The sequence below is a fragment of the Emys orbicularis genome, chromosome 21 (genome assembly GCF_028017835.1).
Source record: "Emys orbicularis isolate rEmyOrb1 chromosome 21, rEmyOrb1.hap1, whole genome shotgun sequence".
In the NCBI taxonomy this organism is placed as follows: domain Eukaryota; kingdom Metazoa; phylum Chordata; order Testudines; family Emydidae; genus Emys; species Emys orbicularis.
In genome coordinates this window covers 20,546,175-20,560,108 of record NC_088703.1, presented here as the reverse complement: position 1 = coordinate 20,560,108, position 13,934 = coordinate 20,546,175, and the positions used below count along the sequence as shown (strand labels likewise).

General features: G+C 51.7%; 1 protein-coding gene across 1 annotated transcript; it reads right to left on the bottom strand.

Moving 5' to 3' along the window:
• Positions 1-7,246: 7,246 nt before the first annotated feature.
• Positions 7,247-10,976, bottom strand: LOC135893083 (immunoglobulin superfamily member 1-like). The gene is made up of 5 exons (XM_065420869.1): positions 10,946-10,976; positions 9,682-9,972; positions 8,687-8,971; positions 7,865-7,986; positions 7,247-7,765 (listed from the first exon to the last, which is right to left on the bottom strand). The coding sequence occupies exons 1-4, from the start codon at positions 10,974-10,976 to the stop codon at positions 7,865-7,867; spliced, it is 729 nt and encodes a 242-aa protein (XP_065276941.1). The 3' UTR covers positions 7,247-7,765.
• Positions 10,977-13,934: the final 2,958 nt, after the last annotated feature.

Below are 13,934 nucleotides of genomic sequence, written 5' to 3'. Positions count from 1 at the left end.
GGCAATATGAAAATTCCCCACAGCCCGTGTATATTTATGCTGACAGTGATTTTTGTGTGAAGAGAATACAGTTTTGGATACACAATTGGTATAGGAATGGGTGGAAAGCAGCGGATGGAAAGGATATTGCATATTCAGAGAAATGGAAATGGATTTACCAGTGGGTAACAAAGAACCCTAAACTGTTAAAGGTGCGACCTGTAAAGACCCACAGTAAAGGAACGGGCATGGAGGGCACCTGGAATAATTGGGTAGATACAATAGCCCGACAGCACGACATAGCAGTTGTAACCAGAAGTCAGAAAAGGAACGTCTGTGCTGACACAGCTGAGCCAACAGATGGCGCTACAGACCACACGAACCGAGTCCCAGGCAAAATAGAAAGACAAGAGTTATTTATTGTAGGCCATCAGTTTATGCATGAAGGAGTGGAAGGGACTTTAAGAAGGCTAAAGCAAGTAGCAGAATGGGAGTGTATGGAAGATGATGTTAAAACATGGGTATGAAACTGTGTGTGGTGCACTCAGGACAAGTCTCGTCCTCCGCACTGGGTGCACCAACGAAGGCTTGGGCCGTGGCACAGGGTTCCAATTGATTTTATTGATAAACGGCCAAGGAGTAAGGAAGGATTCCAGTATTTATTGGTGATAATCGATTCCTTTTCCAGATGGGTGGAGGCATTTCCTACTAAAGATAATAGCACCAGGGTAGTGGCCAAAAAGTTCTTTAATGAGGTAGTGTGTAGATATGGCACCCCCAAAATAATAGATTCTGACAATGGTGGAGCCTTTATAGGAGAAATTTTTACCACAATGATACAAGCCTTGGGAATTAAACAAATGCTCCATATACCAGACCGGCCTCAGTCCTCAGGCCAAGTAGAGCACATGAATCGCACTATTAAGGAAGCGTTCTGGAAGGTAGTAAATCACACAGGGAAAGATAAACTGCCTCTGATTTTGGCTGACATCCACAGCAGTAATAAACTAAGGACAAAAATTCAACTCTTCCAAATTTTGTTTGGACATCCAATGCGCCTAATGATTGATCCGAGTTACCTGGTACAGGGTCAAGAAGAGAGCTCTAATATAACCCAGCATGATTATTTTCAATGTCTTAAGCAGTTACAAGAAGATAAAACCACCCTCCAGTATAGGGTTAATCAGGCCATCGAACACATGAACAACAAAATTCAGAAACAAAGGCCCGCAACGGCAGCCCTGCGGGAAACAGGGGACCAATTCATGTACCTTAAAATGGGGAAAAGGGTCACTCACTGGAATCAAAATGGATAGGCCCTTACTCCATAGCGCAGCGCCTTAGCCCATTGGTATATTGCATTGAAAAAGATGGAAAACTGAAATGGGTCCATGTTTCACAAATTACATTGTTTACATAAATAACGATGTTTGGATTCTTTGCAGAAAAGGACATCCCAGAACCTGAGCTCGAGGCGCTGCTTAACCACCACAATTTTAATCCACAGAAAATGAGACTCCAGTGTAAAGTTTGGCTTTACCTGCTTCCGGGAACTTTTAGTGTCCAGATAATTAGCGCAATCATGGGAGAAGATGCAGCCCTCCTTATAAGCCAATATTTAAGGAATAATTCACTCCCCGCCAACCAATCATGGATTCCTACCCGTGATTCGGTGATCCTTATGGAATGGTATGATAAAAACACTAGCCAAATCTTAAAACCCTTAGGAAATACCAATGTGTATACCTGGGAAGGGAAGTGGGACTTAAAGTTCACCTTATAAACACCACAGGAATACCAAACCACTGGGAAATAGGGGTTAAAATAGAGGGTCCCTATGGGGATATCACCTGGAGTTCCAGCTACCCACGATTACTATATCAGTGGGATGAGCCTGTTAAGACAGGAACAATAGTAACAGTTATTGTGGGGTACTGTCCAATACCCTGTAGTAAATTGAATCTATAGTTCCTGGTACCCCAATTAAGATAAAGAAACCAAAGTTGTTTGTGACTCAAAGTGATCGAGAAAAAGTCTTGTTAAATCCACTGTTAGTAAAAATGAAAATTGGTATGGATTGGACTCAGTTAAATGTGTCTAAATTGGAACGCAAATGTTCATCCTACTCCCTTCCTATTACAACGTCCTGGACAAAAACACATCAACACTCCAATGGCCGAGCAAAATGAGATGCAGTAGACACCATATTAGGAGGAGTTGGACTTGGAGCAGGAATTATGAACACTGTAGACCTGGAGGTAATTAAGAATAAGTTAAGTTTCTTGTCACAAGTGCAAGATAGTCTCATTCACAAGCAGGCAGGTACTACTGTGGATTTGGTACAAATAGGGCTGGGAAACCAAAAAGCAACATGGAATATGTGGCGGTGGCTAAATACCACCTCCTGGCTGCTGTATAAACAACAAACAGAAGTAGGGAATAAAACTGCCTTGGCCATAGGATGTTGTAACAGTGCGGGACTCACCGCTGTGGCACCTCCTGCTGGTCGTCTCGGGAATTAGCTTGTTTCCAGCCTTGGAGCGCCCTCTGCAGGCTGGTGTCCGGCTGGTGCTTGCCCCCCCATGTCCCTCCCAGACCCGGTGCCCTGTTATCTGGGGTGCTGCCCCTTGGCAGTAACCCCCACAGTTCTGGGTCTCCCCCTCCCAGGGGAACCCCCACCCACTATCCCCACTTCGCCTCAGTCTTGGCTACTGCCCAGTCTCCATCTAGCCCCCGTTCCCTGGGGCAGACTGCAGTACCAGCCACTCATCACAGGCAAAGGGGTTTGGAACTGCTGCCTCTGCCTACCCATGGGCTGCCCCTGCAACCCAGTACCTAATAGGCCTTACCAGGCCTGCAGCCTGGGGCTTTCCTAGGCCGGAGCTCCCCGGCTCCCTTGGCCTTTCCCCAGCCCTGCTCCACTCCAGATACTCTGCTCAGGTCCCTGCAGCCAGGTCCCTCCCTCTCAGAAGCTAGAGAGAATCTGTTAGCTCCTGGCTCCCAGCCTCTTATATAGGGCCAGCTGAGGCCTGATTGGGGTGTGGCCCAGCTGCGGCCACTTCCCCAATCAGCCCAGCTTTTAGAGTTGCAGCCCTCTCCAGGGCTGCTTTCAAGCCCTTCCAGGCAAGAGCGGGTGTCCACCCCGCTACAGATGTACTGAAATGCAAATTCTTAGTTTAGCATCACTTGAACACGAACTGTTTTGGGTAATATCTGGGAATGTTCAGGTATTAACACATCTTTTAAAACAGTGGAAGAGGTCCTTGTTTGACACATACAAAAATGAATGGAGGCAATGTGTTTCCAGCATGGTTAAGCCTGATTTGTTATTAGGTGAAATTATTGTTAAAATTGATCACCAACAGTCTGTGGAGACAGAAATATGGAAAGTGAGCCCGCTCCCAAAATTAACCCCGAGTTCCTTTTGGCTTCCCCAGGTTATGGGTCAGTGGGCTGGGAAAAAGAAGAAATTATTGGACACCTGAGGGTGTACGGAGTGGAGCCCTCAGAAATGGGGGGTGCTTGTCCCTACCTGTCACCACAGAACCATGCAGCAAGGACACATCATTGGGAACATGTGTATGGGATGAACTAGAAAAGGTGACTCCGTTTTTACAACAGAAACAGGGGGATATACGGAAGCGTGTCGTTCACATACTACACGCCAATGGAGACATGCCAAAAATTGCTAAATCTGAAAAAGAACTGACAGCCTATCATTGGTACGATGTTTTTATAGGCTGGTCCCTGACCTCTAAGGGCATATTGTCTATTATGTTTCACGCATTACTAGTTGTGTTAATATTGTCCTATGTTTGCTTGTTAGGAATTTGTTGTACGTGCTGTTGGGCAAAAAGAATGTTTGTTATATTACAAATTACAAGCTCAAATTGTCTCTCAGTATATTGCTATGAAACAATTATATAAAATATGACCCACTCAAGAATTGTTCTTGAGGGGTCAAAAAGGGGACATGTAGTAGTAGGATTTTATGTTTGTATTTCATATAGTTTAAAATGAAGGATAAAGAATAATAAGGTAGCATGTATTAAATGTATTGGTGTATGATTTGATCATATCCTGCCAGTCACCCTTTTTGAATAGCAGAAAGAAATGGCCTAATGGGCCAATGGGTAGAGATACATCAGCCAGAATCTGTGTCTGGACTGATTTCAAGGCAGTAACAGACCTTTGAGGGTCACCAATTTGTTGTAGGTTTAGCATTTTAAAATAAGTAAAAGAATGCCATGATTGTTTTTCTTTTACATTGCAACTTGATGTTCCTGTTCAAAATGTTCTGTATAAATTAATTCTGTTTTGTGTGTGAATGAGGAATGTGTGTGTTAAGAGATAAGTGTGAAGGCCATCACTGAACCAGATGTACGAGGGAGGAACCGGAGACAAGACACAAGGGTGCAAGGAGGCTGCAACAGACCCCTATTGAAATGTCAGAAGAGGGCAGATTGAGGACTCTAAAGATGAGACAGGCACCTATCTATGGGGACAAGATAGCTGTGATCGAAACCAGCCTGGGGTAACTCCCTGAGGAATTTGATGAAAGAACAAGATAAAGGATGAGAAGGACAATTTAAGAAAACAAGCACTCGTCAAACAACAATTGATTACAGCATGATGGTGCAAAACACATTGGTCCCAATGAAGGAGAATCACTGTATAAACAGGGTGCCTTGCCATGAAACTTTGGGTTCGTCCTGCCAAGACTTCCCCGAAGCATCGTGTCGCGACCAACAGAACCCGGCTCCTCCCTACCTGTGATCAACCTAGCTGGCCACTAGATTGATCCGGACTCTGGACTGGTAACTATAAGATCAACTGGCAGGACAGTGTCTGTGTGTGGGGTGTAACTGAATGCGTATGCTAATTGTTGTATCTTCAATAAATGCGGCGTATTGCCTTTTCCCTTGAAAAAGATCCCGTGTGCTTCTTATAAGCATAACACCCCAAAGACCCCATCTCTTGCCATACCTGTCCGCGTCAGGGGGGAGATTGAGGGGATGTTGGGGTGTGGGGGCCATTATAGGCCAGACAGTGTGTGAGGCAGGGGGAGGGAGGGAAGAAGAATGTGGGAGGAGGGGAAGGGGGCTGAGACTGAGGAGGCTGGGGCAGGACAGTGACAGAGGAGGGGGGATTTGGGGTCCCCCCATGTGTGTTCCAGGCTTAACTTGCCCCGTGGGCATGGGGGCACCCCTGTCCCCTCTCCCTCCTGCCTCCCAGCTCCATGGGGGTTTTGGCTGGAAATAATTCTGCCCCCCACTCCCAGCTCAGACCCACAGAGGATGGGGGGGCTACATGGCAAAGTGTGGGGAGCAGAGAAGGGGGTAAGGAAAGGGTATTGGGGGGTCTGGAAATGTGGGTGGGGCAGAAGCATCTAGAGGGAAGGGGGAGGGGAAGGGGAGGTATGGGGGGCCATTATGGGGCAGGGAGTGTGGGGCAGAGGGGAATAAATAAAAAATAAATTAGTGGAGATATCCTATCTCCTAGAACTGGAAGGGACCTTGAAAGGTCATCGAGTCCAGCCCCCTGCCTTCACTAGCAGGACCAAGTACTGATTTTTGCCCCAGATCCCTAAGTGGCCCCCTCAAGGATTGAACTCACAACCCTGGGTTTAGCAGGCCAATGCTCAAACCACTGAGCTATCCCTCAGTGGGCAGGAGACTGAGGGGAAAGAAAGTGGGTCACCCAGGACTGAGGGGGCAGGAGTAGGAGTGGGGAAGTGAGAGAGAAACCTGCTAAGGTGTAGAAATCGCAGCTCCCTCCTGGGGAGCACCATCGCCTCTCCCCACTCACTCCCCTCAAATGCCCACCATGGGGGCACCCAGTGCACCTTGTTCTGATCATGGAGACGCAATAAAGGGCCCAAGGTGCGAACACTCCCCAGCCCCTGCCCCACATTAAACAGGGTTAAACACAGGCCAGGGGTGGGGTCCAGAGCCCGCAGCCTGCTCAGCCGCATTGCAACCACCCCATTGACCCCTGGGACTGGCTGTTACAGACACAGCAGAGCAGGAACCAGGGGAGCCGTGGCAGGCACCATGTGAAACGAGGGGTTTGTTCCAGCCCCGGCCCCGTTAGCTGGAGCGAGTCTCTAGCCGGAAAATCCCCCGGGTTTGGGTGTCTCCCTGCTGGCCCCAGAGATGCTAGTTACTGTCCTGGGGGGGGCAGAGGAACCAGTGGAGCTGGGCTGGAGCTGGAGTCACCGCGGCTGTTGTTAAAGTCCGATTGTGATGGGTTCGGTCCCAAAGACCCCCTTGGGACTGTCACCTGATGTGCTGGAATTACCTCTGAGCCCGTTTTCCACTGTCAGCTTGAGACTTCAGAACCCTGCCTTGTTGAGCCAGAGATGCTAGCCTGCTGCAACACAGACCCAGGTCTGGTCCACACCCCCAAAGCTGCAGACTTTAACCAAAACCTGCTCTGCAGGTTTCCTCTCTCCAGCACCCAGACACCCAGCTCCCAATGGGATCCAAACCCCAAATAAACCCATTTTCCTCTGTATAAAGCTTATACAGGGTAAACTCATAAATTGTCTGCCCTCTATAACACTGATAGAGAGATTTGCACAGCTGTTTGCTCCCCCAGGTATTAATCACTTACTCTGGGTTAATTAATAAACAAAAGTGATTTTATTAAGTATAAAAAGTAGGATTTAAGTGGTCACAAGTAATAACAGACAGAACAAAGTAAGTTACCAAGCAAAACAAAACAAAACACGCAAGTCTAAGCCTAATAAATTAAAGAAACGGAATACAGGTAAATCTCACCCTTAGAGATGTTCCAATAAGCTTCTTTCACAGACTAGACTCCTTCCTAGTCTGGGCCCAATCCTTTCCTCTGATACAGCCCTTGTTACTTCCAGCTCAGGTAGTAACTAGGGGATTCCTCATGACTGGCAGCCCCCTTTGTTCTGTTCCACCCCAAGGCTGGAATCCTTTGTCTCTCTGGGTTCCCACCCCTCCCTCTAAATGGTAAAGCAACATGTTTAAGATCAGAGTGGTAGCCGTGTTAGTCTGGATCTGTAAAAAGAGACAAAGAGTCCTGTGGCACCTTATAGACTAACAGACGTATTGGAGCATAAGCTTTCATGGGTGAATACCCACTTCGTCATTCATCTGACCAAGTGAGTATTCACCCACGAAAGCTTATGCTCCAATATGTCTGTTAGTCTATAAGGTGCCACAGGACTCTTTGTAGGTTTAAGATGGATTCCAGTATCAGGTGACATGGTCACATGTCACTGTACGACCTCATTCTTCATTAACCACAGGCTGGCCTCCAAGTCCACAAGAAGGCTTGCAAGTAAATAAACCATCTACGGCCAATTATCCTAGTCAATGGGTGCCATCAAATTCTAAACCACCATTAATAGCCCACACTTTGCATAATTACAATAGGACCTCAGAGTTAGTTTTATATTTCTAGATTTAGATAGAAGAACGATACATTCATACAAATAGGATGATCACACTCAGTAGATTATAAGCTTTTTAATGATACCTTACAAGAGACCTTTGGCATAAAGCATATTCCAGTTATGCTTATGAGTGTAAATATAATGTATTTCCATAAACATATGAAGTGCAACGTCACACATGGCATCGGGGGTTCAATCCTGGGGTGCCGCTGTCAGGTTGGGAGCTGTTGGGGGGGATTCTCCAAGGCAGGGGTGTTTGGTGGCAGGGGGTTTGTGCCGGCGTCTCAGCACTCCACAGGAAAGCGGCTTGTCCCCCAGGGAGATTCTCTTCCCTGCACAGCCGGATCCAGGCTCCTGGGAGTGCAGAGAGATGGCGGGTTAGAGGGGTCCGTGTCACCCTGGGCCCAGCCCCTGGGGGGAGCAAGGGGCACAGAAGGGGGGGGATCACCTCACCTAGGGTGCTCCCCTTGGGCGGCTGTAATAGGCCTCAGCCAGGATCAGCCCCAGGACGAGCACAACCACGGCGCTCAGCCCCAGGCGGGCGACGTTGGTTTTGTTGAAATCCGGGGAGGCTGCTGTGTGGGGAAGGGAAGAGTCACTTGGAGATCAGCAGCTGGCGCTGCCCTGGGACCGGAGCCCCCAATCCATTGTCCGGCAGGTCTGGCCCAGTCTGTGGTCTCCCAGGTGCTGCAGCTCTGAGGCCAGGGGGGTGTCATGTGGCCCAAGAGTGTGGGTTATTGCCCAAGGACACTGGCACCCAGCTGGGCCCAATTTCACAGCCCAGCCCCCCAGATCCTGTCCCTTCCCTGGGATCCTCCAGCAAATTCCAGGCAGTGACCTGCAGTGCAGGAGGCATTGGAGAAGCTGGGGGTCCGGGACTGCCCCTCCCTCTGATGTCTGAGCCCCACCCACCCCTGAGCACAACAACCTGTTTCCACAGGAATTGCCTGCCCCCAAACCCCAACTCCTCTATGGATCCCAAGAATGGGAGCAAGCTGGCGGAGTATCCCCCTGGGAAAAGCCCCCTTCTCTGCAGCTCCCCCTGGGGAGAGAGCCCCCTCCGTCTGCCCTGAATCTCCAGTGGCTGCTGCTCCCCACCACTGGGGAGCCCCCCAATGACTCCATCCCCACTCCCCAGCCAGGCGTCCCCTCTGCGGGGTCAGGGCTCAGGGCAGAGCCTGGCTCTGAGCGTCCCATTGGCACCGAGCCCCCATGAGTGTCTGGCTGGGGGCGGGGGTGGGGCTGGGAACAGGGACGCAGAGCTGGGCCCCTCACCTCCCACCACCAGCTCCACAGGATCACTGGGGTACGACACATTGAACGGCTTAGATCTGCTGTGATAGGAGCAGCTGTAGCTCCCGCTCTGCTCCCGGCTCATGTTGTGGATGGGAAACACAGTTTCAAAGTCGTCTGAATCCATAGCTGCAAAATGGCGTCCCTCTTTATTCAGCACGAACCGCACGCCCCGGCGCTGCCCCCGACACCAGATGCTCACGGCTCCCCACAGGGAGACCCTCCCGCTGGGTCTCAGGTAGATGCTGGGTTTGGGGTAGCTGGGCTCTGCAGTGGGAAGCAGACAGGCCGTGAGACGCAGGCCCCGTCACTCAGTCCTGGGGCCCGTCCTCACCACGCGGCCTCAGTGGTGGGTCAGACCCGGCGGCCCTGGGGACGGGCTCCTGGATGCCTTTCCACAGGGGCCAGAGTTTCCTCTGAGCCCTGGGCTAACAGCATGAGACACGGAGCAACCACAGCCCCTGGGGGCCCAGAGCTCTGCTCCCTAGCGCGTGACAGGCCAGTCCAGTCTCCAGGGTCCATTCACTCCCTGGCTTCTCTGCTGGGAAGGGAGTGGGGTCTAGCTGGAGAGCAGGGAGGATGGGGGCCAGGACTCCTGGGTTCTGTGCAAAATACCACCACTGACTTTTAGGGGACTGTGCAAGTCTCTACTATACACTGAGGTTTATAACCTTCAGCTCCGCCCATCACCCCCTAACTAATGTGTTGCCTGGGGAAGGCCCCCCTACTCTGGAGCTCCCCCTGGCAGTATGGGTCCCCCCTTTCTCTGCCCCAAATCTCCAGTTGCTGCTTCTTCCCCCTGGCTGGGGAACCCCCCAGTGACTCCGTCCCCACTCCCTGGCCAGGCGTCCCCTCTGCTGGACTCAGGGATCAGGGCAGAGCCTGGCTTTGAGCGTCCCATCGGTGCAGCGACCCCATGGGGATCTGGCTGGGTGTGGGGCTGGGAGCCAGGATGCTGAGCCGGGCCCCTCCCTCACCTCCTACAATGATCTCGACGTGGTCGCTGAGTTGCGATGTGCGATTCTGATCCGTTATGGAGCGATAGTCGCAGGTGTAGCGCCCTCCATCTTCCCGGCTGACACTGCAGATGGGAAATTCAGCCATGGTCCCATCAGGCACCGACCGCACCTGCGGGTTCAGGTGTCCAGCTTTACGCAGAAAGAACTCCATGCCCGGGTACCGACCCGCACAGCGGATGGTGACTCTTCCCCCGAGCGCCACCACCCTGCTGGGGCTCACCCAGATGGTGGGTTTGAGAAATTCACGTCCTGCTTTCAACAAGAGACAGGAGTTAAACAGGGGAGACACAGCCCCCGCCTTCTCCCGCCACAATTCAGTCCATCTGTCATTCGGCCTCTCTAGGAGTCTGTCCCCTACCAGGGTTGGCACTGCTGCCCATGGAGCTTGGGGGCAGGGGGTTCACTCAGACGTAGCTCAAGATCCAGCTGCATCAGAGATCACCTGCCCCACCCGTCCCCCATCCCCGGCCCAACCACAGGCCAGCCAGGGAGCCTGACCAGTGGGCCCCCAGCAGCTCTGCCCCCTGCCCTGTGGTTGTAAATAGAGTCTGTGACCGGTGGGAATCGCACAAGACCCACCTTTCCCCAGGCCTTTTCACGTGTCTTGGGAACTGTGGGTGGGGGGGCTGCGAGTGCAGGGGAGGAAGCTATTGGGGATGGATCTGGGGGCAGGGGTGGATCTGGGGGGTTCTCCCCCATGGCTGCACTGACCGTGAATGTTTCGGTTCCCTGAGGGGATCTAGAGCCCACGGACAGGCCCTGTTAGCATTTGTCTGAGCTGAAATAAATCCACGTGCTGCCCCCAGATCCTCACAGCCGGTGGGGGGCAGGACATTGAACCAGGGGACGGTTCCCGTCTGCTTCCTCAGACCCTGGGAGCCAGATTTGGCTCCTAGTTACTCCATTGGTGGTCGGGGGGCACAGAAGAACGGGGCCAGGTCTGAGCTCACAGGGAGAGCTTGGGTTGAGTTTGGGGGGAAGGTTCAGGGCTCAGTTCCTCTTTTCCCCACCCCACGTATCCCCTCCCCCATCCCTGATGTTACCATCCTCCCCACAGACTGATACTCACCTCCCCACGCCCCGCTGTGCCCGGCCAGCCAGCAGCCTGGAGAGGAGATGGCTCGTTAGTGACCAGATCCCAGAGCACCTGGATCCCACACCCTGTCTCATACTCCCCCCGCCCCCTGCATGGACACACATCCTGGCTGTCTCCGATACTCACCGAGGAGGAGGACGGTGAGAGCAGACGCCATGACGGGGCAGTGGGGGCCCCTCAGCTCTGCCACCAACATCCTGGTGCCGAGCTCCACCGAGCCTGAGGCCCGAGTGCGAGCGGAATGAGGAACTGCGCCGGGGGCTGCAGCCCCAGGAAGCCCGTGATGCGCTCGGCCCTTTTCTTCCCCATCAGATGGTTTCTCTGCAATCTCCAGCCGAAATCTACCACGGTCAGAACAAAGCCAAGTTCCTGTAACACCGAGCAAACCACATCCCCTCCTGCAGCTGCCCAGCCCCCACCCCCGCATCATCTCCCAGCCCCACATAGGAGCTGCCCAGTTCAGGGACCAGCTGGGAACAGGGGGAATCTCAGCAGTCGTCAAGAGGTGCCCAGGCTGCCCTGAGCTTTTCCAACAGGTCCATCTAGCCTCCCTGGAGCAGCAGCTCAGAGCAGAGTAGGGCACCTCGCACACACAAAGTGCCCCCCTTGGAGCGACCCTCTCCCATTGAGCGGGGCAGAGATTCCTTCCTGATCCACCTGGGCCCAGCGTGCGCCCTGGAGCATGAGAGTGGAGGGGCCTGGACAACCTCCTTCTCAGGTAGTGTCGCTGTGCACTGTGATTGTTGAAAATACTGCTGAAAGGTATCCCATACGTATAAAGTGATCGATCATTCAGGTGTGCACACCCCAGGTCGTAGACGTGCCGGGCAATAGGGGGAGAATTAGAGTCCTCGCTCCTACCCGTCTGTCGGGGAAAACTATACAAATAAAATATATACAAACTGTGTAAGTATATACAGCCCCAGTTGTAGAGGTGCCAGACTATAAGGGGGAGGATTAGAGTCCTCGCTCCTACCCGTCTGTTTGGGGAAAATTGCATAGGTGAATATACCCTCGGTCATAGCAGGATTGAGCCCAAAAGGCAGGGGGCTTAGCGTTCCCCCCTCCTGCTCGGTCAGGCAGAGTTTTTAGTGGGTATAGACTTTTGATGTTTTGTAAGTCCCAGCACAAGCATGGGCAAATAAGGAATAGATTTCTGTAAGACCTTATTGTGAAGGATATACGAGTGTGGGATATTACGATTTTACATACACATTGTTCATTGCACAAAACACGTCACATTTTTTAGCTCATTTCAGAGAGATGTTTTTAATTATGTGGTTTTGCTACATTTTTTTTTTTTTTTGGTTATAGATAGGGACAAGCACACCCATCTCTGAGGGCTTCATTCATAGAATATGAGGGTTGGAAGGGACCTCAGGAGGTCATCCAGTCCAACCCGCTGCTCAAAGGAGGACCAATCCCAAGACAGACTTTTGCCCAAAATGGTCCTCTGAAGGATTGAACTCATAACCCTGGGTTTAGCAAGCCAATGCTCAAACCACTGAGCTATCATTCTTGGGTGTCTAGTAATTTTCTCTTTTTTTTAACTGACTGACCCATAACCTGGGGTAGCCAAAAGGATCCCATGGTCAAATTTGGGAGTGGGCTTACTTTTTATATTTTTGTTTTTATAGACTGTGGATGAGCAATTTTAACAATTTTACCTAATAAATTCAGCTTAACCATGCTGGAAACATATTGCATTTATTTATTTATATTTGTAGGTATTGAACAAGGACCCTTTTTTGTTGTTTTAAAAGATGCGTTAATACCTGAACATTTCCAGATATTATCCAAAACATTTTGATGCTAAACTAAGAATTTGCATTTCAGTACATCCTATGGCAGAGGCAATTTTATTTTTTAATTTTATTTAGGATACCCAGATGTCCCATTTTTATAGGGACAGTCACGTTTTTGGGGACTGGTTAGGTCACTGGGTCCTCACTCTGCAGTCCATTGTCCTCCCACTGGCCAGAACCGGCTGCGTCTCCTCAGCTGGGCCTCTGGGTCACCAGGTCGCCGGGGTATCCATCCTCGAGGCCATTGGCTGGCGTCCCATGTTCCCTCTCCGGTCCTCTGTACCAACAAACTCCCTCTCCCTTCACCTCGTTAAACCAGTAACACCCAGGGAAACTGAGTCCCACCCCCTCCGCATGCAAACCGTTGAAAACTCCACAGAAAACAAGAAAACCCCCCACTTCGTCACACATATGAAAACACAAAAGGCCTTTCCTGTGGGCTCAACTGGTCTAGCAAATCCACAACATGCCGATGGGCAATAGCCGGGCTGTTGTGACATCCCTGGGGCAACCGACAGAAGGTCCATTGTTGCTCCTGCATTGTAAAGGCAAACCGATCTTGTGAGTCTGGAGGTAGGGGTGTGGCAAAGAAACGCTTGGCCAAATCAAGTGAAGCTGCCAAGGGGGGGAAATGGCAGCTCCCTCCTGGGGGGCACCATCTGCTCCCTCCCCCCTCACAGGGCCGTCCTTAGCCATAGGCAGAACAGGCAGCCGCCTAGGGCACCATGCTACCTGGGGGCACAGCTCTGCCTGGAGCCCGGACAGACGGGAAGCAGTGGAGCACTTAACAGCAGGGCTGCTGGGTCCTAGAGAGAGCCGAATGCAGCACAGTCTGAGGGAGGGGGTTGGATGCTGGGGTCTCTGGGAAGGGAAGGGGAGAGAGTAGGGGTGGGGGAAGGAACTCACCTGTGAGTGTGACTCTTTCCCCGGCGTGAGGTGAGGCAGGCTCGGCAGCTCTGGCACCAGTATCCTTTGTTGTCCCCCATAACGTCCATTCTTCTCCCCCCTCCACCCCACAGAGCACTCCCCCTTTCTCCCCCCCCAAGGAGCACCCCTCTCTCTCTCTCCCCTCCCCTCCGGCAGGGCTGGGTTGGGTGAGGTGTTGGGGGGGAGGGGGAAGGCTAGCTGGCTGCCTGCTGAGGAATGAAAGTGAAAGTAACTCACTTCCTCGGCAGCCAGCCAGGATTGGAATGGTCACACGTGGCTGGGCTGGGGATAGCCAGATAGCATGTGTGAAAAATCAGGACAGGGGGTTGGGGTAGGGTGAGCAGATGTCCCACTTTTATAGGAACAGTCCCAATTTTTGGGTC

Coding starts and splice junctions, on each gene's coding strand:
- LOC135893083 (XM_065420869.1), bottom strand. CDS start 10,976: ATGGCGTCTGCTCTCACCGTCCTCCTCCTCG. Junction 8,972..9,681: donor CGTCGAGATCATTGTAGGAG/GTGAGGGAGGGG, acceptor TTCCCACTGCAG/AGCCCAGCTACCCCAAACCC. Junction 7,987..8,686: donor TGTGGAGCTGGTGGTGGGAG/GTGAGGGGCCCA, acceptor TTCCCCACACAG/CAGCCTCCCCGGATTTCAAC.